Consider the following 26,728-nt stretch of genomic DNA (forward strand, 5'->3'; position numbering starts at 1 on the left):
AGAAGAAGCCGCTGTTATAATCCACTCTGCTTGTCTTTTGATCTTTCTTTCTCCTAGCGTGCCCCAGCAGCGCGATCCACATAGACTCTAAGCGGCATAGGAGATGCCGCTGTCATCGCCTGTGCCTTCTTTCATATTTTATCTCGCCCAACATCAGCCCAGTCAGCCCCGCAGCAGCGCGATCCCAGCTGACAAAGTATCGGCAGAAATCTTCAGCCGCTATAGCGGCAGCCCTCAGCGACTTCCGTACTGCCTTGTTTACTTCCGCTCTCACATGACCCTGGCGCACGTGCGCCGGGGTCATGTGATGACGAAAGCAAAACAAGGCAGTACGGAAGTCGCTGAGGGCTGCCGCTATAAATATGAAAGAAGGCGCAGTGTGGATGATGACAGCGGCTTCTCCTATGCCGCTTAGAGTCTATGTGGATCGCGCTGCTGGGGCACGCTAGGAGAAAGAAAGATCAAAAGACAAGCAGAGTGGATTATAACAGCGGCTTCTTCTATGCCGATCAGAGACATTGTGGATCGCAATGCTGCCACCCACTGCGGATTACCGCTGCTACTGCTGCCGCTGCCACCCACTAGGAAATGAGCATCAAGGTAGGTTACATTCAGACTATAAGACGCAGGGACTTTTTCTCCCTACTTTTGGGGGAGAAAAAGTGCGTCTTATAGTCCGAAAAATACGGTAATTAAAATCCTTTATTTTCAAGCAAGGAAAGAAATTCTAAAATATTGGAAGAAACCTTCAATACCGACTATAGGCACCTGGGCCAAAGCCATCAACACGATCCTTCCGCTGTATAAAACCACCTACCTTAACAGACGCTGTCCTAAAAAATATAATAGAGTATGGGGAGTATGGGAGACTAGCATTCTGGATCCTACGAGTGAAAATTTCATCCCAATTATAGACTAAAGTAATGGGTATGACCTTCTGGGGGGGCGGGCGGCGGTCGGACGGAAACCTTCCTTTTCTCTTTTCCTCTACCAAGTCCCACCTGTCTTTGGACTTGCTTTTTCTTTGTCTCCTTCAAGCATCACAGCTGTATTAAGACTTCTTAACGTTAATGAATATATGCACAAGACGTATATGGTAATTTGTCATTCTTATTTTAATGATATTGTATCTACTACAACCTAGATGTACCATATGCGACCATGTTGTCATAAGTCTTTTCACAAATGGTGAATGTACAACCCACTGTATGCTATCTATATTCATCTGATGTTGTATTACAAACTCTAATAAAATGTTAACTGTTAAAAAAAAGCAAAAAACTTTTTAGATACTTTTATCCATTTGGTGCCTCTGTATCCATACTATGCTCTGTCACAGTGGACACTGATGGCCTTTACAGGTTGCAGTTGATATGGTCTTCTGACTTGGGGAAGCTTGAAGATGAAGACTGGGAACTCGGTGTTGGATAACCATATGGATGCTCTTATTTCATCTAGGGACTGGTTAATACATTTTACATTTATTTACAGGTTGTCTTTCATGCCCATTAGATAAACCAATTTATGCTGTAAAAGGTGTAGAATGGAACAGACCACTTTTTATCATATGTTCTTGGGATATAGCTGTATTGGATGTGTCTGGAAGGAAGTGGGAGAAGATATTGAGAATCTATTTGATCAGCCAGTGTAGCTGGGGCCAAAACTGGCTCTTTTTGGCCTAATGGTAATGGAAGGTTGTGAAGCGTGTAAAGAAAATTATGCTTCATGTACTTGGACATTATGCTGGGAAATGGATTCTTTTAAGCTGGAACCAACAACCCACACCCAATATTTAGGACTGAAGTGCTTTAATTAACAGAGTTCTACCACTTTACAAAATGACCTTTTTCAGCAGACTGTGTCCTCATAAATGTGGGGACGCTGAGCTGAGAATCGGCTTACGAGTGTCTAGACATCAGATTTCAAATTTGTTAACCTCCTCGGCTGTAATCCCGAGCTAGGGTCGGGGCGGAAAACCGCGGCTAAGAGCTGTAATCCTGACCTCTGCTCGGGGTAGCTGCTGGAGGCTGTGTGCAGAGTATAGCACGCAGCGGGCGTTTCTACATACCTCCTGGGGGATCCCGAAGTTGGCCGCCTTTCTTCTTCCTCTCCTCCGAGTCTCTGCTTCCTCCTGGTGAGATAGCCGGCTGTCGTCATGACAGCGCCACCCGGAGGATGGAGGTTTAACTGCAGTGCTGGAGCCAGGGAGGTGAGTAATTGTTAAACTGCTGCAGATCTCCCTGGCAGCATGATTTTTTTCCAAGTTTTAGGGACTAAAAGGGTGCAAAAAAATTGCACTGCTTTTAGACCCTAAAATCTGGAAAGAATCATACCGCCAAGGGGGTTAATCAACACTCTGGGGTCACTGACTCACCGAGTGCTTTGCTTTGGACCACTATCACAATTGACTTATGCACTTGTGGGGTATTAAAGTGAATCTGAAGTGACGTGACATGATGAGATAAACATATTCACATATAATACTAGCTCTAGTAAGAAATTATGTGAAGTCCCTTTCTGTTTACCATAGGATAAAGGAAGAGTTAAAAAAAACTTGAGTTGCAAAAGAAGTTCTCTGAGCTAATTGACCAACTTGGTCAAACTCGGTCCCATTTTATAAAGAGCTTAAACAGCCAAGAAAAAGTGAGAGACAGCTTGAGATAAGGATTTACTGCAGAAAACCTCAAAGGGTCATTACTTTTGGTTTGTTTTATAGCTTAAAATACAGATTATGGATTTTAAACTGCAACTGTGACTGATGCAATGTTATAACTGAAAACAAAAATATGAGACTTTTTTTTGTTACTAATGTTCTATTTATTATCCGTACTACACATACAATCATTATGTCATAAGTTAATTTTCACTTTAAATTTGCATTAAAGTAAACCTGTAAGAAAAGTGTCCCTGGGGGGTACTTACCTCGGGAGGGAGAAGCCTCTGGATCCTTAAGATCTTCCTTCCTCCTCAATTGAGGTGGTCCAACGCTGGGACTCCCCAAGGATCTCCTTGTCGATGTGTGCACATGTGCAGTAGCGTCTTTATGCTCGGGCTCTGGCCGAAATAGCCGAGACCGATCGGGTCCACTCTACTGTGCAGGCATGACTAGACAGCATAGTAGACTTAACTTGACATAGCATGGTGTTCAGTACCCTGACTTTCATAAAAGCTCAAATATTGGTAGTACAACAAAGAGCTATCCGGAGTGGGTATTATATAGGAATAACATTTTGTCTTTCAAAAGTTACCAACTGCAAAACTGTAGAATGGAGGGAGGAGGGGAGATAATTAGCAGTAGACAAGCGAGCAGCACCCTGCAATGATAATAACAATAGAAAATGTATTTTGTTTATTGTTTAGCAATCCTCCCTGATGGGTTCAGAAGCAAAAATCATGGGACAGGTATACAGACACTAAATTTTTCACTGAATTGTGAGCTTAGCTTATTTTCAGAAATGGAAATCTGGGCACTATTCATACTAGATCTCTCCAGAATTTTTTTCCAGCCAGGTGGCATGAAAAAGTAGCCGGGTGGAGCATGATGGGGGAATGCAGGGTCAGCGCAACTCGCCTTATGGCATAGGATGAAGATGAGGATGCGAGCTGATGATAGCCGGGCGCTCACCAAAATTAGCTGGGTGGAGCACCCGGCTAAAAAGACCTGGGGAGAATACTGTCGCTTATGTATGATGTATAGAAAGATGCAGGTCTTCAAACAAGATGAGGGCCCATATGCAATTCACTTCTTCTCCTTAGTTTTCTTCTAGGTGATATTTTCATACCTTTTCAATAACAGGACTTTTTAACTCTTTGCCTGCCAAGCATGCACCAGGTACGTTGGCTGGGAAGGGCTTTAACTGCCAATAACGTACTAGGCCCCCCTCCTCTACCTCCCTGTGTGGCTGGAGCAGCGGTCAGGTTGTAATTACTCATCCGATTGCTCGCTTTATGCTGCATGCCCCCCGCCAACAGTCGCGTCCTCTCTCCTTCCTGTTTCCTCTATGACAGGTGATTACATATGCGTCATACAGGATCGGACAGCCAGAGAGGTGCCTGCAGCCGCCATAAACACGCTGCATGGAGCGAGCGATCGAGTGAGTAATTACAACCCGACGGTTGCTTCAGCATTACAGGGGGACCACAGGAGGGTGGCCCATGTGGAGGGAGGTAGGATGATGTCGGCACCTGTACCTGCTACCTATACTAGGGGCTCCTATAGATACTACTTATGCTGGGGGCTGGGGCAACTATACCTTCTACCTATAACTATTACCTATACTGGGTGTACCTATACCTACTATCTATATTGGGGTACTTATACCTGCTACCTATACTGGGTCACCTATACCTGTTACCTATACTGGGGCACCTATTCCTGGCTATCTATACTGGCTGCACCTATATCTGGCTACCTGTACTGGCGGCATCTATACTTGGCTACCTATACTGGCTGCACCTATATCTGGCTACCTGTACTGGCGGCATCTATACTTGGCTACCTATACTGGCTGCACCTATATCTCGCTACCTGTAATTGGGGCATCTATTCCTGACTACCTGTACTTGCTGCAACCACATCTGGCTACCTGTACTGGCGCACCTATTCCAGGATACCTTTACTGCCTGCACCTATATCTAACTACCTGTACTGGCGTACCTATTCCAGAACAGGAAAAGTGGGATACCAGTACATATCTGGTATCGGTTTCAGCAGAATCAGGGCTATAATAAAAACATTAACATTTTTCTCAGTAAATGTAATTCGTCTTTGAAAAAAAAACACATTAGAAAAATATATAATTTTTTTATTTCACTTTTTTTTTTTTTTACATATTTCTCTCAAAAATGTTGTTCTATCTCCAGAAAAGTACAAAATTTTGTTTCAGTGTTCAAGCCCAATTCTTTATGGAAAAAAAACAACATATGCCGTAATATGTCCTATTTTATGTAGGTTTTTTTTGTCAAAAATCCTAAGTGACCCTAATGAGTGCAAAATGTCAAAAAACTGCTTGGCAGTAGATGTTTGCGTTTAGGACAAATCGGCTGACAGCAAAAGGGTTAAACCCTCAGCAAGGAAGAAAACACAGAATAATTTTGTACTTTTTCAACTACTTTTTGGTACTTTTTCAATTGCAAATTGCTAAAACATTATTTTAAAGAGAAAATGAAAAGTTATCTCTCTTGAGAAAACTCAAGAGAAAAAGTGAATTGCATATGGACCAATATGATGAACAGTATTTGTACTCAGATTGTGCTACTTTACTTGTAAAGATAAAATATTTTTTTTTCCTGAGGTTATAAGCTTTCACCAGTTACTATACAACATCTACAATTACATATTTTCTGTATTTTTATTCCAGCCTCTGAAAACATCAGCCATACTGATATTGGTTCATTGGGTGAACGTCATCTGTACAACAGTGTCAAGCAGACCGAAGCCACACAGGGATGTTTTGAAACCTGGCAGGCCTGTGAAACTGGGTCTTTGCTCAAAGCATGGCATGAAACGACCTGCCATTCTGCACGCTGGCACATATACAGAGTCAAAAGCAAACGATGGGGAGAACAGGTAGGCCTGTATGTACATGCCAGATCTCAGTCTTCCCCTGGGAACAGAACGCTGCTCAGAGTTTCTTGAAGCATGTGTCGGCTAATGATATCATCTTACTTTTATGTAATACGCTCTTTGAGTCTGTGTTTAGAATTACAGGCAATTTATCACTAAAATGTACACACAGGATGTATCTGGTGCACCACATCTGCTTAAAGTTCAACCGTCTTATCAGTTTGTGCTTTGTTTATATTTCTAAAAGGTCAGCAGCATCAACTGATTATTGCTCTGTATTCCTCCTCTGGAAAAAGATGACTCAAAATCTGCATGTGTTTGAATCGCTGAACAGTTTTATGACTTTTTTGTTTTAAAAAACAACCCAAGTTGCTTTAGGTGACTTTGGAGACAAACTGTACATATATGGTTCTGATCCAGTTTTGTATCATGCCTGGCAAAGAAACTTATGCTGTGTACAAACAATGCGTTTTTTCAGTCGATTTCCCGTTCGATCGATTTTCGATTAGTTTTTCCACTTGATTTCCCACTCAATTCTCATATCTTTTCTTATCAATTTCCATTCACTTCAATGAGAAATCGAGTGGTAAAACGATCAAAAGTAATATCGGACATGACGGAAATTATCAATTGAACGTATCTATCGACCGCAAAAACGCAATGTGTGTACCTAGCATTAGGTTTCATAAGCTTGCAAAAAAGCGATCTTCAGTTACAGTGGAGCCTCAGTTATCCAGCAATGATGGGTATAGGCAGATGCCGGAGAAGTGTGCTTTCTGAATGCTTGAGACTCAATGTTAAAAATAAAATATCTAAAACTATGTTACAGCGATCAATGGTAAATCATAGGCAGTCAATTAATCTCCAATAATATTTCAAACCAATATGGCTGATAACACCAATAGTAAGGTGGTGCGCTCCTGCAAGATAAGTGTCAATCTTCATAAATTCTATGGATGTAATAAAGGTAGCGCTCAACATCAGTCCATATAAATAAAATATTCAGCCGTCGTTGAGGGTTCCTCCCCCTTCATGCAGCAACTCACTGGATATTGTGGCCAATACGGCCCGTCATCGCCTCTGGGGTATATGGCCACCCCACTGCCTCCTCTGGCAACCACTGTCAGCTTGTCACATTCTGCAATCAGGACAGAGAAGCTTCCATCGTGTAAGAATATCAAACCTTCATTTAAAAAACAGTGACATTCACCTTTAAACCCAGCGTGTCCCCCACCAAAACTTGTACATCATGACCTGTTATGGTCTTTGTAGGGACCGCAACAAACTGCACTGCTATGCGTGAGAAGATGAACACGTGTGCTGCGCTACCGCTAAGCTCCGTTCGCACTATTCCCGCTATGCAGCCACACCACGTGACACAAAGCCGCATCCAGCTGGCATCATGTGATATCACTGTCTCGAACGTCGCTCTGTAGCTCTGCCCTACGCATTACGTTGCCTTAGCAACTCATTAGAGCCCCTGATGAGTTGCTAAGGCAAGTCTTTGATTGGATGCCCCACATTTGCTTCCAGTGTAGACTAAAACAGGAAGCAACATTTTGATGATATTATGGCCAATCAGAAATTTGCAGCAAATCACTCATTCATGTGATCCTTCATACATTTATGGGGGAGAAAGTGGCTATTTTTGATAGCAAGTTTACACTAGGTAATGTACACCTTCATCCAGGTTGTTTCAAGTGTGTGTTCTGTAAGATTTTAACCAACATTGTATTATTCATTTTCTTGTCAGGTAAAATGAAGATTATATTGCTGCTTCTTACATTTGTCCTGCTACTTGATTCTGCATACTCCGTAAGTATAAGATACTGTCATTTTGTATAATTACAAAATATTTTTAGGATTTATACTTAAATGTACTTATTTATAGTGGGAGTACTGCTCAGGGCTGCCTGTGCCAAGGATTCAACATATGTATTAATGGACATCTGAGTCAAACCCAGGCCAAGGGCATTGTTCTCCTACTCACCCTAAGTTGCCCCATTGTGCACCGCACCATCAGACCCCCCCTCCCATAGCAACAAAATGAGAGGCTAGTGACATATCTGTACAGTAGAGGGCCCCCAACTGTTAGTTTTTTTGTGGACACACTATCTGTTGGTTTGATTTACTTGTCTTGTTAGCAGGAAACCTTTTTGTTTCTTTACTGTTACAATAACCAAGTCCCATGACCAATTAACCAAGGTGATAAGGAGGAGTGATTCTCTAGGACTGTGATAGGGATATTAGACCATGAGCCTACTGATCTAGGAGTATATACCCTGTATCCTTGAATACATGTCATCCTTGTGTATAGGTCAACCCCAGTATTTGCACCTCTTAAAGTAGTAGCATTAGCCATACAATGCCAGGAAAAAAAGACACATATGTAATTAGATAAATACTTGATCTACTTACATAACACATGTATTGTACTGTCCACGTTTTGATTTCAGTGAATTTTATATAGTAAATTAAGATAATTCTGTTCCTGGTGGGGGCCATGTCTTTTGCCCACAGTTTAGGCTAAATCCTAATGTCATTTCTGCCCTTTACTGTTTTTTCTTTTCTCCTCCAATCGCTGAGTCACCTCAGCCTTGCTTGTAAACACAAGTAAGCAGGGGATCAGGTTTCAGATAAGCAGTTAAGCAGGGAAATAAAGGGAAGAGGAGGAATATATTATAGATAAAAAGAACCCCCAGCATGCAACTGTTTGGCACTGACTACTAAAGAGTCAATGCTCCTTAACCACTTACCGACCGCACGCTTATACCGTGCGTCGGCAAAGTGGCAGCTGCAGGACCAGCGACGCACTATTGCGTCGCCAGCTGCAGGCTGATTAATCAGGAAGCAGCCGCTCGCGCGAGCGGCTGCTTCCTGTCAATTCACGGCGGGGGGCTCCGTGAATAGCCTCCGGGCCGCCGATGGCGGCTCGCAGGCTAAATGTAAACACAAGCAGAAATAATCCGCTTTGTTTACATTGTACAGCGCTGCTGCGCAGCAGCGCCGTAAGGCAGATCGGCGATCCCCGGCCAATCAGCGGCCGGGGATCGCCGCCATGTGACAGGGGACAGCCTGTCACTGGCTGCACAGGACGGATAGCGTCCTGTGCAGCCCGGTTCACCAGGGGGGGCAGGTAGGAGAGGGAGGGGGGGATTTCGCCACGGAGGGGGGCTTTGAGGTGCCCACCCCGCAACACCCGGCAGGCAGGAGCGATCAGATCCCCCCCAGCACATCATCCCCCTAGTGGGGAAAAAAGGGGGGCGATCTGGTCGCTCTGCCTGCACCCTGATCTGTGCTGGGGGCTGCAGAGCCCACCCAGCACAGATCAGCTAAAACAGCTGGTCCTTAAGGGGGGGTAAAGGGTGGGTCCTCAAGTGGTTAAGTATATGAGAACTCCAAATCATAACTGCAGAAAAACTTTTTAAAGTTTTGAATGCAGGAATAGCACCTTTATAACTTAATACACTCAGATCAGTTGCTGTTGAAATTTTATTTTTATGGTGACAATCCCACTTTAACATGGCTATTTTCTTAACTCCAGTATAAGATAGCCTGTGGCTGCATGTGGGGACTTGGAATGTTACTTTTTGTACTTGAGGACCAGGAGGGGTTAATGGCTGCATTTTGGGACCAGGAGGAGTTAACAGCTGCACTACATAAAGCACTGAAGTCATTAACCCTTCCTGGTCCCCAGGTGAAGACATTAACAACTCCTGGTCCCCACGTGCAGACAGTAACCCCGCCTAGTCTCTCCAAACTTAAATGCTTAACATCTTCTTTCCCCTATGCCGAATCACTGCAGCAATTGATTGCAGTCCATCCCCCCGCCAGGGTGCATGCCTCTCTCTCCCCGTTCCATAATCACATATGCAGAGCAGGTCACAGCAGAAGCGACATTGCCCGTTCCACCACCAGGTGACGGGTCCACTCATCTACTCTTCACTTGTGCTGGTGAGCTTGTATTAGTGTTCCATTGGCTCCCGATATCAAATGCGATTAGTGTCCTTCCACCTCCCAGAGGGTTTATGTAATGGGAAGAGGCGGGCACCATGGGGAGTTGGGGTGGTTTGGGGAAAGGAGAAACATGTACTGTGGGCTGCTCTGTGGGAGGGAGGGGGACAGAATACAGTGGGCAATTCTGCATAGCGGAGAGAGAGACACCCCCGACTAGAAGTCAAAATTTAGATCTGACTCAAGTATAAAGTGCCCTATACTTTTCTATAGTGAGTCAGACCTAAATTTCTCATCTAATAGCCGAGGATATACAGTATGTATATATCTTTATTTTATTTTTTTATATATTTTTTTTTAAATTGGATATTTGATAGATAAATGCACTGCCATATGTATAACAAATAAATGAGAGAAACCTCTCTCAGAAATTATGGTTTGTATAGACATGAACTTCAACATTTTACAGTTTTACCAAATTACATTTTACTGTAACACATAATAAGAAGTCACTTGAGGACATAAGGTTTGCAGCGTGTGATGTGAATTTCCTGTGGAATCTTACATTGCTGGGACTGCAATACTCCAAATACTACTCGGAAATAATAAGGCATTCTGTTCTACAATGTATTGTCTGTACAAACATCAGACTCTCTTCAGTTTTTCCAATGTCCCGGCATTTAGAACCACCTGTTGTTAAGGTTAAATAGTACCTGATACTAGTGGCCTCAATTCGCTAAGCTTAACTCCTGTCTTTAATAACTCTTCTGAGGTGTTTTACAGTTATCACCATGGTGCTATAATTGTGATAACTGTAAAACAGCTCAGAAGAGTTATTAAAGACAGGAGTTAAAGAGACACTGAAGTGAAAAAAAAATGATGATATTATGATTTGTATGTGTAGCACAGCTAAGAAAAAAAACATTAAGATCAGATACATCAGTCTAATTGTTTCCAGTACAGGAAGAGTTGAGAAACTCCAGTTGTTATCTCTATGCAAAAAAGCTATTAAGCTCTCCGACTAACTTAGTCGTGGAGAGGGCTGTTATCTGACTTTTATTATCTCAACTGTAATTGAACTGTTTACTTTTCCTCTGCTAGAGGAGAGTTCATTACTTCACAGACTGCTCTGAAAGACTAATTTTGAATGCTGAGTGTTGAGTAATCTGCACATATTATAGAGTGATGCAATGTTAGAAGAAACACTATATACCTGAAAATAAAAATATGAGAATATTTTCTTTGCTGCTAATCTTCTAGTAATTATTCATAGTACACAACCAATTCATTATATCATATATTTTTTTTCGCTTCAGTGTCTCTTTAAGCTTAGTGTCAGTTATATTGTCTTCCTGTTTGATTATATGCCAAGCATTTAGATCATTTTGCCTGTGATCAAAATATATACATTGCCGAAAGCGTTGCAACTGAAGCTACAAATCTAGGGGTGTGTCTGCTTGGCACATAATAATATTATTGTGTAGGCTTGAGGTGTTATAAAGTTTGTCACATTAAACTTACAGATGTCTTTATCTACATATTTGAAAGATTGCCTATCTTCTGAAGGAGTTTCTGCCAAAGTGAGCATTCTGTTAAAGCGACCCTGTAGTGAGAGCTATATGGAGGGTATCATCAGGATTCTAATTGGCTTTTATCTTGTATAAAATTCACAACACAATAAGAATATACACAAAACAAACCCAACCCTCCCACCCTTCCCTTTCACTGTCCATTCCTGTCCCAAGCAGATCTTATAACACTAGGTCTATACCCCAATTACTTCCATAAGCTTGTTAGTTCTGCTCCATTTAATAATTAATACCCTGATCCTTGAGATATTCAACCCCCCAGTTTTAATGTAAACCCACCCCAGTTAATAAGGTACCTTTTGGGTGGAAGAGTTTTCAGGACTCCTGAAGATGTTTAGATATTAATCAAGTTTGTTATAAGGCTAGTGTGTGCACGTAACTGCAAATGGACTACACTAATTTGCTTTATGCTCTGCATATCTTGCTGCAGCTGGATATGACCAGGTGAGAGGTCGAATTTTTGCTGCCTAGTAATAGACACATTTTAATGACTTTGGGCAAGTTTTGGAGGATCATATCTGATCTGCAATGATCGCAAGTTCAATGTTTTTTAAGATAACTGTCACATTGTGGCCAGAGTATCTGGGTGGACTTGCTTTTGGTGGACTTGCCCTATGTTAGCAGGCTGCTGGTAGTTTTGGGCTTTCTGAATTGGTTTTTTGTTCAGCTTCAAATAAAGCATCAAAACTGGCTAATTAGTGTTATCGCGTGTACATTTACATTGTTATCATTAGATACGTTGGTGTTGTTAACCACTTCAGCCTGCAGGTGTTTTCACCTTCAAGACAGAAGCAATTTTCCCCTGTCAGTGCTCCTCCCATTCATTCATCAATAACTTTATCACTACTCATCACTCTTAATTGATCAATATCCTTTCTTTTTTTTTCGCCACAAATTAAGGTTTTCATGGACTATGCTTATTATCAGTAATTACTTTATTTTCGATGCATTTTATAGGCAAAAACAACATAAAAGAAAAAATATTATTTTTCCAATTCCACCCTCCATAGTTTTAAAATAGGCAATGCTACTATAAATAAAACTCACCCATTTTATTTGCCCATTAGTCCCAGCTACCACAACATTTAAATTATGTTCCTAGTACAATGTATGGCGTCAATATGTTATGTGGAAATAAAGGTGTATTTTTCTTGGGGGGTTTTAGTTGTTTTGTTTGTCCCATCAATTGTAAGCCCTTATGTACTAAAATAACAGTATTATACCCTCATGACATACATATTTTAGAAAAAAAAGTCCTTAAAGGGACTCAGAGCTCACCCAAAAAAAGAAAGTTGTACTCACCAGGGGCTTTCTCCAGCCCAGTGCTGGTCGGGAGGTCCCACGCCGGCGTCCTGGCTCCTCTCCTTCTCCCCGCTCCGGAATGACTGACGGGCCGCAGCCCGGGCGACACTCGGTAGACACTCGGGCTGCAGCTTCCGCGTATGACGCGGCTGACGTCACACGCCGGCCGCCTCGCGTCATTACGGCAGCCGGCGTGAAAGTACTGCGCATGCGCGATTAAAGCGCGCATGCGCAGTACTTTCACGCCGGCCGGCGTGATGACGCGAGGCGGCCGGCGTGTGACGTAATCCGCGGCATACGCGGAAGGAGCAGCCCGACACTCGGGCGAGTGTCGCCGGGGCTGCGGCCTGTCAGCCGTTCTGGAGCGGGGAGAAGGAGAAGAGCCAGGACGCCGTCGTGGGACCTCCCGACCAGCACTGGGCTGGAGAAAGCCCCAGGTGAGTACAACTTTCATTTTTTTATGAGCTCGGAGTCACTTTAACCACTTGCCGACCGCGCACTCATACTGCGCGTCGGCAAAGTGGCAGCTGCAGGACCAGCGACGCGGTATTGCGTCGCCAGCTGCAGGCTGATTAATCAGGAAGCAGCCGCTCGCGCGAGCGGCTGCTTCCTGTCAATTCACGGCGGGGGGCTCCGTGAATAGCCTGCGGGCCGCCGATGGCGGCTCGCAGGCTAAATGTAAACACAAGCGGAAATAATCCGTTTTGTTTACATTGTACGGCGCTGCTGCGCAGCAGCGCCGTAAGGCAGATCGGCGATCCCCGGCCAATCAGCGGCCGGGGATCGCCGCCATGTGACAGGGGACGTCCTGTCACTGGCTGCACAGGACGGATAGCGTCCTGTGCAGCCCTGATCTCCGGGGGGGAGCAGGTAGGAGAGGGAGGGGGGAATTTCGCCACGGAGGGGGGCTTTGAGGTGCCCCCCCCGCCAGCCACATGCAGGCAGGAGAGATCGGACCCCCCCAGCACATCATCCCCCTAGTGGGGAAAAAAGGGGGGTGATCTGATCTTTCTGCCTGCTACATGATCTGTGCTGGGGGCTGCAGAGCCCACCCAGCACAGATCACTCAACACAGCGCTGGTCCTTAAGGGGGGGTAAAGGGTGGGTCCTCAAGTGGTTAAAGAGACTCTGTAACAAAATTTTCAGCCTTAGTTCTTCTATCCTATAAGTTCCATTGCCTGTTCTAATGTGCTCTGGCTTACTGCAGCTTTTCTTAATTGCACAGTGGCTGTGTTATCTCTGTTATATGATCTAATATGTTTCCTTCTGTCGGCACAGTCAGGCTAAAGGCCCATACACACGTCTGATTTTTGCGAACGACGGGTCGTTTGAACGTCTCGTCGTTCAGTCCTTCGCACGCCAAATCGGGTGTGTGTACAGACTGTCGTTCGGGTGATAAGACTGGTATTGAGCAATCCGCCCGTCGTTCGCAAAAATCAGACGTGTGTATGGGCCTAAAGGCTGGAATGTATGGAATGTGCAGGGTTGCTTGTGATTGGATAGAAGCGATACACACCCTCTGCAGGCCCCCTGCAGGCTCTGTATGACTCACACACTCTGCTTATGTGAGCCTATCACAAGCTGGTTAGTTTGTTTGTAAACACTGCCTAAAACTGTTAATTACAAGCCAGGATTGCAGCAGAGAGTGGCAGAAACAGCACAGAGGGGCCCAGGAGAACATAATAAATAGAATGGTATGCTTTTTGCTGTAAACATTTTAGAGTACAGATTCTCTCTAAGGCAACTATTTATGGATTTTTTTTTCAATGTGTTTTCTTGTTAACTGAGGTGGGGCTTTGGAAGGGATTAATTTTTTAATTAATGAATCTTTTCACCACTAGACGGCACTAGAAATACTCCCTGGTTTACCAGAATGTGATTCTTTTTTTCCCTTTCATTCACGTACTTTGTTATGAATGGGCATGGCCCCTGATTGGAGTTATGTCCATTCATTACAAGCACTGTGATTGGTGCGGGGAAGCCTTGCTTCCCTTCCCCAACTGCGGACATGGAAATACTTCCGCTCGGAGTGGCGATCACGCTGCATGCGCTCACACCCCACCACTTAAACACTGGATGAGAATACTCATCCAGTTAGCCTTGTTCGGCGCCTATCTGGAGGAGAATACTCGTCCAGATAGGCTTAAGTGGTTAATATTAGGTATATCAATTATATTTTATTATGTTGTCAGTATTTTTTATTTTAGTAACTGCTGCTACATTTACTAATGCCAGTTCTTTAATTTGGCTCTGAAAACTGTTCTCCAAAATTGAGTAAGGTTGATGATATCCTCACAAATGTTGTGTTTTACAGGCCAGTAAGAGTAAAAGGCAAAGTGATTTTTGGGATAACTGGAGTGACTGGGGAGAATGTAGCCGATCCTGTGGTGGTGGCATAAGTTTTAGAGAGCGACAATGTTACTCTCGCAGGTAAGTGACCACATTTTCAGTATTACATTAGTATTAGTATTTGAGTGATCTGAATTTTCATTCTCTTGTATTTTATTGTATTTGAATAAATCCTCTTTATGTGGCATTCATTTTTGGAGGTAGTTTGTCTCTAAATGTTGTATTGAATATTGGTCTTCCTGGTGGTGTATTTAGATTATTTTCTCTTTTTTGTTTTCTACTGTATTGTACTAAATCCTTTTTATACAGTATGTGGTTGCTGTGTTGTTGTACATCTAAATCGTTTATTAAATAAATGACCACATTTGCACAACAATGGTTTTGTAGCCTGACAAAAATGTGCCCATTGATCCTCTAGTAGTGGGAATGGTTGCGGTAGACAGACATTACTAAGCAGGGAGTTGGACAGGGTGGACTCTCAGAATAGGGGAAGCAAAAGATAATTCAGTTTATAGAGATTAGGAAAGGGGTGCATATACTGAGATGATGTGTCCGATGTGAAGAACATAATAGGAATGGAGATAGCTTGTTGGGAGGATGCATGTGGTGTAGTTTGGTGAGAGTCAGAGTATGGGGGACTGGAAGCCTAGATGTGGGGTGGGCTAATTGCATGATGGAAAGTAAAATGAAGTAGTAGGAAACTTGGAGTTGTAAAATAAGTGTAAAGTGCAAAAGTACAGCATACAATAAAGTGCAGATGTTTTCAAAAGTTAGTGTCTAATACTTCACATTGGATAGCAGATGTGGCTAATTATCGTGACTTTGCTGTGATCAGGAGGCAGTGGGCACCTATGGTGCACATGAGTAGAAGTGTCATTAGGAGCAGTTACTTGATGAGTTTAGAAGTGACGGGAGTGACTTGGGGTGGGAGGGAAAATAAATGAGTAGTAGGTAGGTGAGTGTTCAGGAGGACATATGGTGGAGTGGGAGGATTGATAAGGGGTAGTGTTGGGGAAAGTCTGAAGAGAGTACATGGGGGTGGAAGAATAAATGGTGGGTAGATGGTTATCAAATGGTGGGTGGAAGGATAGATGAAGACTGGGTAGGGGGGTGCCTGCCACCCATATGTCTTTAAAGCGAAAACATGACTCACATCTTGTCTAAGCAATGTCTGTGGTAGGGATGGACTTTATGGTAAAATATAGATGGTCTTTTTCACACCTCTTACAAACCAGTGCTATGAGGTTCTGTTGCATTTAATAACTTCGAGCTTGATGCATCAACCAGTGCTAGATATATCACGCACACACAGCGTGCGGTCCTGTCAGCAAAGCGTGCACCTCTAACTGCCGTGCGATGCACTCGTAGCATGACCGCAGTACTCTACTAGTGTGGCCACTACTACTACGGTAATTACGGTTGCAATATAAGTTCATTGCGCAGCAGTTACGAGTGCACACTTTGCTGATAGGTCTGCACTCTTTGTGCACGCGGTAATATTAACCTGAGCTGTGTGTGTGCGGTATATTTAGTACTGGTTGATGCATACTCTGTGTATTCCTTTAGAGGGTTATCAACACTATTCTTGTGTATTGTGCAATGACATCTTGTATCCTATAACTGTATTTTTATAGTGATGTAATTTTCATTCTGGCACGATATGTGCTACTGTGTGGCATGAGAACCTGGTGATGGCACATGTCGGTTATCCTTACATAAACATTACACCCACGTTTACTGACACACCTGGGAGTATGTTCATTAAAGAAGCTACTCTTTCATAATTGTAGTAGGGTAATATTTTCCACGTCCCACATAAAACAGGCAACTTAAAGGTCTCCCTAAAGCTACATTCCTCTGACAGAGATCTTATGGAATGTGTCTATTGAGCTGTGAGATCTGTAAGCCGTGTTTTGTATATGTCTGTTTGCCCGCAGGATCAAACTTTCATCATAGAATAAATTTACAGTCTTTAGTCTGTTTATGGTTTCTTTCAGAAGACCAATTTATACCTCAATTCAGATATTCATTATGTTACTCATTTTAATAATAGGCATGGTGGTCTGTGATTTGAACTAACCGCAAGGAAGTGCATTCCAGGATAATAATTCATGCAATACAATCAGTGCTGTTTTTAGTTTGGATGGCACCCCATGGCAAACTGATCATAGGGCCTTCTGAATCTCATCTCATTCATAATTCCTCTGTTTGGAGCTTTGTTGGTGTAATGCAGTAACAAACACCGCAGGATAGCACTTTGCTTGTTTTTGCTTTGGCTGAAGTTGTGCAGAGCTTACGAAACTTGTCAAACGCTGCCACGTGTGGTGTTACAAACACTCCCATTCGGCTGTATTTAAAGGGCACCCGAGGTGAAAATAAACGAATGAAATAAACGATTGTATCTATCTTCTTTCTCCTAAAAATGATTTTTTAAGATATTCCACAGTTTTATTTTTTGTTTAAATCTACTTTTAGATTAGAATCTACTAGCGTGCTCAAGCAACCAGCAAAATGCATAGAATGAATAGAAAAGATGTAAAGCTGGCACTGCTGTAAACGCTGATTTATTGGTACAAAAGTATAAAAATGGTGGCACACATACCAGTCGTGAGAGGAGGCACAGTGATGGTGGTGGGTGCTGGGTACAGGGTGCCTGTACAGGAGGCACAGTGGTGGTGGTGGGTGCTGGGTACAGGGTGCCTGTACAGGAGGCACAGTGGTGGTGGTGAGTGTTGGGTACAGGATGCCTGTACAGGAGGCACAGTGGTGGTGGGTGCTGGGTACAGGATGCCTGTACAGGAGGCACAGTGGTGGTGGTAGGTGCTGGGTACAGGATGCCTGTACAGGAGGCACAGTGGTGGTGGTGGGTGCTGGGTACAGATTGCCTGTGCAGGAGGCACAGTGGTGGTGCTAGGTACAGGATGCCTGTACAGGAGGCACAGTGACGGTGGTGGGTGCTGGGTACAGGGTGCCTGTACAGGAGGCACAGTGGTGGTGGTGGGTGCTGGGTACAGGGTGCCTGTACAGGAGGCACAGTGGTGGTGGTGGGTGTTGGGTACAGGATGCCTGTACAGGAGGCACAGTGGTGGTGGGTGCTGGGTACAGGATGCCTGTACAGGAGGCACAGTGGTGGTGGTAGGTGCTGGGTACAGGATGCCTGTACAGGAGGCACAGTGGTGGTGGTGGGTGCGGGATACAGGGTGCCTGTACAGGAGGCACAGTGGTGGTGCTGGGAACAGGATGCCTGTACAGGAGGCACAGTGGGGGTGGTGGGTGCTGGGTACAGGATGCCATTTTTTGAATACTGCAAGTTTGCTCCTATGTTTTTTATCCTTTTGTACCAATAAATCAGCGTTTACAGCAGTGCCAGCTTTACATCTAAAGTGTGATTGAAATGTCCCTTACATTACAAGTTTGGCTATCTAAAGTACCAAATGGAAGCCAGACCTTGGCCGCAAAAGAGTTAAATCACTTAGAGAGGGTAAAAAATATTTTTTTGTGAAAGTAACATAATAAAAAAATCTCTTAGCGCACTCACTCTAGGTAGGAGGTACTAGATTACAGTCATTGTATCGTGTCTGTTGCCTGAATCCAGATTACAGTCATTGTATCGTGTCTGTAGCCTGAATCCAGAATTCTTGTCCTAGTTCTGTGTCTGTTGCTTGTAAGTGTGGTTTCCATGATAGACAAATACTTGAACATGTTAGAACCATGTAATGATGCACTGACTGTCCTGACGGCCTGACTGAATCAGCAAAAGTTCAGATTCCTAAGTAGACAGATTGCTCCGGGACTTCCTTTCAGAACTACAATTATGACCTAGATATAGCTATCATCAAATACCCTTAAAGTGAACCTTAAAGGGAACCAGAGATGAACGATTCACACAAAATAAACATATCAGTTGATAGCTTGTAAAGAATAAATGCTCTGCCTGATAATTTCGCCACTCTGGTGTGCCTTTTTGAGTGTTTTTTTATCCATTATTGCTCCAGGAAAAATCCAATATGGCCACCGGCTCATATCCCTTCTGCTTCCAGGTTATTAGCTGTTCTGGATGTGCTGTTTAGCCTCTATGAGACTATAGACAAGCAGGGCTACTGCAGCCTTTCTGCTGTGTGCTTTCAACTTTATTATTCCGGCATGCTGTGTGGCTGCCTGTAGGAAGTCTCTCATAGAAATTAAACTGCATACAGTAGATAATGACTGGCTGCACAGTGCACACAGATACACTTGTCTGTTTCAGAGCTTCTTTCTCGGCAGCAGCAGCAGCCCCTCCCATGTCGTCAGAGCTCTAACTATGCAAAGCAGGAAAGCTGAGCCAGAAGGGGGCAGGCTTGGCCTTGAAAATACTCCACAGAAGACTGACTCAGCTATAATGATTCCAGGTCAAACCTAGACTGAATGCTCAGTCGGGGATTCTTATCACAGCTGATAACAGACAGATTAGGCATAGAACAATAAAACTAAAAGCATGGTAGGTGTTTACTGTCATGTTCCCACTGATAAATGTAATAAAATACATGAGGATGCTTCGTCACTGGTTCTCTTTAAGTCAAAAATAAAAAATAAGTTTTACTCACCTGGGGCTTCCCTCAGCCCCCTAAGCCCCCTGCAGCCGATCGGTGCCCACGTAGAGTCGCTCTGATGTTCCTGGACCCGCCAACGGCTACTTCCGGTTTTGACCGCCACTGGCCGTCAGGCTGGGAACGTGAGTGATTCTTCGCGTTCCCAGGAACAATAGCACCTTCTATACTGCTATTGCGGCAAGGAAGGCCGTAATAGCAGTATAGGGGGTGCTATTGTAGCTGGGAACGCGAAGAATCACTCACGTTCCCAGCCTGACGGCCGGTGACGGTGAAACCGAAAGTAGCCGCCGGCGGGTCCAGGAGCATCAGAGCGACTCTACGTGGGCACCGATCAGCCGCAGGGGGCTGGGAAAAGTTGTTCTGGGAAAAGTTGTGTGGTTAATGGATCACATCCCAATGAATTTTGCTACCTCCAGTAACCCCATAACACCTGAGTTTTCTAACTGTAGAAGTATTTACACCGAGCAAAAATATAAACACAACACTTTCGGGTTTGCTCTCATTTTGCATGAGCTGAACTCAAAAATCTGAAACATTCTCTACATACAAAAAAGACCAATTACTCTCAAATATTGTTCACAAATCTGTCTAAAGGTGGCCACACATCATACAATTTTTTTTAAATATCTGTTCAATTTAAGAATTGCAAATAATTTTTCTGACTGATTGTAACATTTCAAAATTATGACCAATGTACCACACACGTTCAATTTTTCCCCAATTATGATAAAAATAATTGGAAACTCTGAGAAAATTGCTAGGATGTGTAAATTGACAATCTAACACACATCATACAATCTTTAGAAAAATTTCCAGCATTCCGGATCGATAAAAATCGAAATAAAACCAGGAAATCCAACATCAAATTTTTCAGTTGAATTAACGAATTGTGAGTGGTCACCTTAACCTTCTGCTGACCGCGTTATGCCGATGGGTGTGTCCGCGGCGGCAGCCCCAGGACCGCCTAACGCCAATCGGCGTAAAGTCCTGGGGCTCTATTTTGCAGGAGATCGCGTGCAGGCTGCGCGTGCATCTCTTGCTTGGATTGCGATTGCCGCTCGGGAGACTGTTAGACGGCGTGATCGCCGTCTATTTACTCTGTGCAGCGCTGCGATCAGCAGAAGCCTATGACAGCCGATCGCCATAATTGGCTGGCTGTGGTGAGGGAAGGAGGGAGGGATAATAATTAAAGAAACTGTTTTTTTTTTTTTTTTTACAAAAACAACAATAATATTTATTTAAAAAAAAAAATAAACATGGGGAAAGCGATCAGACCCCACCAACAGAGAGCTCTGTTGGTGGGGAGAAAAGAGGGGGGGAATCACTTGTGTGCTGAGTTGTGCGGATCTGCAGCTTAGTCTTAAAGCTGCAGTGGCACATATTACTAAAAATGGCCTGGTCACTAGGGGGGTTTAGCACTGCAGTCCTCAAGTGATTAATGCTTGGTACACATTATGAGATTTTCTGGCAGATCTATTATTTCCAACATGTTCGATCTGATCTCTGATATCCGATCGATTTCCAGTAGATGTGTATGGAAAATTGATCGGAAAATGATCGATCGGAAATCAAATTGGACATGTTGGAAATAATCGATCTGACAGTAAATCTACCAGAAAATCTCAATCTGTGTTAATGAGCACACAAGTGTGGCATATCAAGGTGCTGATTAGACTGCATGAATATTGCACAGGTGTGTCTTGGACTGGCCACAATGAAAGGCCACTCTGAAATGTGTGTTTGATCGCACAGCACAATGCCACAGATGTTGCAACATTTGAGGGATTGTGCAGTTGGCATGATGACTGCATGAATGTCTACCAGAGCTGTTGCCGTTAAATTGATTTTAATTTCTCTACCATATGCCGCCTCCAAAGGAATTTTAGAGAATTTGGCAGTACATAAAGCAAAACTTTGATGGGGGCCCCCATTGTTCACACCCGTTCTCTTGCCTAACCCTGGTGACCCTCACAGTCTTGGGTCCCATCTTGCAAGGATCATCATGATCTTCACACCAATAACAAGTGTAGCCACAAAAACACCTGATCTAAAAGATGGACCCCTGTGATAGTGGAAGTGAAGCAGTAGTTCTGTGGGGATGGTATTGGCCTGGTGATGAGTGCTGCCTGGTTTTCTTCCAAACGTGATGCCCGGCAATCACACCAAAGAATTCATCGTTTGTCTTATGAGACCGGAGAATTTTGTTTCTCATGGTCTGAGAGTGTTTCAGGTGCTTTTTGGCAAACTCCAGGTGGGCTGCCGTGTGCCCTTATACTAAGGAGTGGCTCCTATCTGGCCACTCTACCATACAGGCCTGATTGGTGGATTACTGCAGAAATAGTTGTCTTTCTGGAAGGTTCTCCTCTCTCCACAGAGGACCTCTGGAGCTCTGACAGAGTGACAATCAGGTTCTTGGTTAACTCCCTGACTAAGCCCCTTCTCCCCCGATCACTGTTTAGATGGCCGACCAATTCTAGGAAGAGTCCTGATAGTTTTGAACTTCTTCCACCTACAGATGATGGAGGCCACTGTGGTCATTGGGACCTTCAAAGCAACAGAAATGTTTCTGTAACCTTCCCCAGATTTAAGTGTACAGACTATTAATTTGACTTTATGCTTGGTTCATGCTCTGAAATGAACTGTGGGACCTTATATAGATAGATGGGTGCCTTTGCAAATCCCGTCCAATCAACTGAATTTACCACAGGTGGACTCCAATTAACCTGCAGAAACTTCTCAAGGATGATCAGGGAAACAGGATGCACCTAAGCTCAGTTTTGAGCTTCATAGTAAAACCTGTGAATACTTATGTACATGTGCTTTTTTTTTTTTTTTTTTAGGAAATTTGCTAGTACCTCAAGTAAACTTTTTTCACATTATCATTATGGGTTGCTGTTGTGTATACTTTGAGGAAAAACATGAATTAATTTAATCAATTTTGGAATAAGGCTGTAAGATGACAAAATGTGGAAAAAGTGATGCCCTGTAAATACTTTCCAGGTGCAAGGCATTTATCAACAGATTTACTGTATTCTTGACACCTGACCAAATTAAACTGGACTTGATTAATTAAGTGCTAAAGGGTTTGCTCAGCTGGGAGATCCCAAGTTAATTCAAGTCAGTGGCATTGCAGCAAAGATCAGATACATGCCTCCTGCATCATTCCAGTCAGACGGGTTGAATTATTTCCGACAGGTCCAATCTGATTTGCGATCGTTTTTGTGAACGATTTGTACAGAAGCGACCGGAAAATCAATCAGAAAATGATCAGAAATCAGATCGGACCTGTCGGAATTTTTTGATTCAACTTGTCCGACAGGAAATTGCATGGTGTGTTCCAGGCATAAGAGATATAGGAGATTTTCTCATTGCTTCACTCTTAAAGAGGAACTTCAGCCTAAACAAACATACTGTCATTAAGTTACATTAGTTATTTTAATTAAAATAGATAGGTAATATAATCTCTTACACACCCTGTTTTAAAAGAACAGGCAAATGTTTGATTTCATGAGGGCAGCCATCTTTTTGGTTGAAAGGAGGTGACAGGGAGCATGAGACACAGTTCCAACTGTCCTGTGTCCTGAGCACCTCTCCCAGTTGCTAGGCAACGTGAATAACAACATAGGAAATCCCATCATGCTCTGCACAGCATCAGGGAAAAAAGCTCGGGCTTTTTTTCTTTGATGGGTGGAGCTTAGCTAAAAATGCAGCTAAAAATGATACTTTGGTAAGAAAAACAAAGTTCTGATGCTGTGAAACTGTTAAAGAAACACCAAGCCTTTTCAGTTCTGCTGAGTAGATTTTTAGTCCGGAGGTTCACTTTAAGTTGCATAATATATGGAAAATGACTAAATACACGGTTATTGTTGCCCGTAGCCACTTGGCTTCTCTCTTTCTTACAGTGATGGGTTGAAAGTAAAACATGGAATCTAATTGTTAGCAATAGACAACATAATGTTCTTTCCTTGGGATGGTTTTCATGCAGGAAGTATGTACAGTGGTGTGAAAAACTATTTGCCCCCTTCCTGATTTCTTATTCTTTTGCATGTTTGTCACACTTAAATGTTTCTGCTCATCAAAAACCGTTAACTATTAGTCAAAGATAACATATTTGAACACAAAATGCAGTTTTATATGATGGTTTTTATTATTTAGTGAGAAGAAAAACTCAAAACCTACATGGAGCTGTGTGAAAAAGAAATTGCCCCCTGAACCTAATAACTGGTTGGGCCACGCTTAGCAGCAATAACTGCAATCAAGCGCTTGCGATAACTTGCAACGAGTCTTTTACAGCGCTCTGGAGGAATTTTGGCCCACTCATCTTTGCAGAATTGTTGTAATTCAGCTTTATTTGAGGGTTTTCTAGCATGAACCGCCTTTTTAAGGTCATGCCACAACATCTCAACAGGATTCAGGTCAGGACTTTGACCAGGCCACTCCAAAGTCTTCATTTTGTTTTTCTTCAGCCATTCAGAGGTGGATTTGCTGGTGTGTTTTGGGTCATTGTCCTGCTGCAGCACCCAAGATCGCTTCAGCTTGAGTTGACGAACAGATGACCGGACATTTTACTTCAGGATTTTTTGGTAGACAGTAGAATTCGTGGTTCCATCTATCACAGCAAGCCTTCCAGTTCCTGAAGCAGCAAAACAACCCCAGACCATCACACTACCACCACCATATTTTACTGTTGGTATGATGTTCTTTTGCTGAAATGCTGTGTTACTTCTACGCCAGATGTAACGGGACACGCACCTTCCAAAAAGTTCAACTTTTGTCTCGTCGGTCCACAAGGTATTTTCCCAAAAGTCTTGGCAATCATTGAGATGTTTTTTTTAGCAAAATTGAGACGAACCTTAATGTTCTTTTTGCTTAAAAGTGGTTTGAGCCTAGGATATCTGACATGCAGGCCGTTTTTGCCCAGTCTCTTTCTTATGGTGGAGTCGTGAATACTGTCACTGACCTTAATTGAGGCAAGTGAGGCCTGCAGTTCTTTAGATGTTGTCCTGGGGTCTTTTGTGGCCTCTCGGATGAGTTTTCTCTGCGCTCTTGGGGTAATTTTGGTCGGCCGGCCACTCCAGGGAAGGTTCATCACTGTTCCATGTTTTTGCCATTTGTGGATAATGGCTCTCACTGTGGTTCGCTGGAGTCCCAAAGCTTTAGAAACTGCTTTATAACCTTTACCAGACTGATAGATCTCAATTACAGTACTTTTGTTCTCATTTGTTCCTGAATTTCTTTGGATCTTGGCATGATGTCTAGCTTTTGGGGTGCTTTTGGTCTACTTCTCTGTGTCAGATAGCTCCTATTTAAGTGATTTCTTGATTGAAACAGGTGTGGCAGTAATCAGGCCTGGGGGTAACTACAGAAATTGAACTCAGGTGTGATAAACCACAGTTAAGTTATTTTTTAACAAGGGGGGCAATTACTTTTTCACACAGGGCCATTTAGATTTGGAGTTTTTTTCTCACTAAATAATAAAAACCATAATTTAAAACTGCATTTTGTGTTCAATTATGTTATCTTTGACTAATAGTTAACGGTTTTTGATGAGCAGAAACATTTAAGTGTGACAAACATGCAAAAGAATAAGAAATCAGGAAGGGGGCAAATCGTTTTTCACCTCACTGTATATCATCTTCACTTGCAAGTAATTAAAAGTCTGAAATAATACTTAAGAGTTATTTTAAGCTCATCTTAATTGCTGTTGAGATGGTGAAATGAATCCATTATTGATAGAGGACATTTTTAATTTTTTGTTAAATGCTGCCCTCAGCAGGTTGTAGTCAGTATTACACTATATTGTTTATCAAGAATGGTGAATTAAACAATAAGCACAACTTGACTGATGATTTCATTACATTATTTTTTCTGTAATTTTTTTTTATAACTTCATTTATTTCATTTTAAATCAGATATGAATCCCCAAAGCATACTTAACCACTTCTGCCTTCAGTCATTTTTCACGTTATGCATCCAATCAAATTTCACCTCCCATTCATTCGCCAATAACTTTGTCACTAATTATCACAATGAATTAATCTATATCTTATTTTTTTCTGCCACCAATTAGGCTTTCTTTGGGTGGTACATTTTGCTAAGGATTATTTTCTTCTAAATGCATTGTAACAGGAATATTAAGAAAAAAATGAAAAATTCATTATTTCTCAGTTTTGGGCCTTTATAGCTTTAAAATAATACATGCTACCGTAATTAAAACCCACATATTTTATTTGCCCATTTGTCCCGGTTTTTACACCATTTAAATTATGTCCCTATCACAATGTATGGCGCCAATATTTTATTTGGAAATAAAGGTGCATTTTTTCAGGTTTGCGTCATCACCATTTACAAGCTTATAATTTAAAAAAATATTAGTAATATACCCTCTTGACATGCGTATTAAAAAAAGTTCAGACTCTTAGGGAACTATTTATGTTTTGTTTTTTAAATTGTAATTTGATTTTTTTGTTGTTAAAAATTTAATTTGGGTATTTTTTGGGTGTGGGAGGTAAACAGTTAATTTTAAATGTAATTTATTGTGTTTGTGTGAAAAAATGTATGTACATGTAGTTTTACTATTTGGCCACAAGATGGCCACAGTCATTTTTTTTTTTTAATTCCATCCTGTAAGCGAGCACTTTCGGGAACTGAGTTCTCATACATTGATCTCCGGGCTAACGAACGGCGGCATGAGAGTGCGGGCGTGCGATTGGCCGCGATAGCGCGCGGCAGCAGCCTTTTGGACGACAGCAACGTCCAAAAGGCTAAAAGGGTTAAAGGAAGACTATCAAACCAAGTGTCTAAAATGACAGTGTACAAATAATGTCTAAGTAGCTGTGTAAACATTTTCCTACTTTTCATGTAATATCAGAGGCAAAAGCTGTAATTCATTGTGTGTAGATTTTAGCTACGTTTGGAATATCTCATTTGCAAAGGTATGAATCTCTGCAGTCTGACTTGCTAAGAACAGTGTAATATTGACACAGAGCTATCTGAAAACAAAAGCCTATCAGGTTTCACAAACTCAATTACAAATGTTACTTAGCAGCACTTCCCAAAGTTTTCCTATCTCAACTGAAAAAAACATGTCAATCAATAATGTTCCTTTAAAATACAATAGCAATTCTTCCTGTATGCAGTATAGTATATTTATTACAAATAGTGCTGAAGGTACTTTCAGACATCAAACCTTTTTTAACTGTAAATGCAATCCTCATCTTCTAGTCTTGATTCAGTGAAACAACAATTTTTAGCTGAATTTCCTTGTCCCCAGGTATTGTGGGCAACCTCCTGCTTCTCTGTCCCCCTCCCTCTCCATCAGACATTACATACCACTCAGCAGGGCTGAATTCTTATTAACTGTCCTAACTACAGGCAAT

General features: G+C 42.6%; 1 protein-coding gene across 6 annotated transcripts in view; it reads left to right on the plus strand.

Annotated features, from left to right (window-relative positions):
• The window catches only part of PAPLN (papilin, proteoglycan like sulfated glycoprotein), a 235,240-nt gene that overhangs the window by 128,913 nt on the left and 79,599 nt on the right, over positions 1–26,728 (plus strand). For all 6 annotated transcript variants that reach the window (XM_068254118.1, XM_068254120.1, XM_068254121.1 and 3 more), the window contains 3 exons: positions 5,361–5,569; positions 7,320–7,381; positions 14,726–14,841. In XM_068254118.1, coding sequence (XP_068110219.1) covers positions 5,557–5,569; positions 7,320–7,381; positions 14,726–14,841 — 191 coding nt within the window. In that variant the 5' untranslated portion in view covers positions 5,361–5,556. The remainder of the gene's footprint in view (positions 1–5,360; positions 5,570–7,319; positions 7,382–14,725; positions 14,842–26,728) is intronic.

The sequence above is a fragment of the Hyperolius riggenbachi genome, chromosome 9 (genome assembly GCF_040937935.1).
Source record: "Hyperolius riggenbachi isolate aHypRig1 chromosome 9, aHypRig1.pri, whole genome shotgun sequence".
NCBI lineage: Eukaryota > Metazoa > Chordata > Amphibia > Anura > Hyperoliidae > Hyperolius > Hyperolius riggenbachi.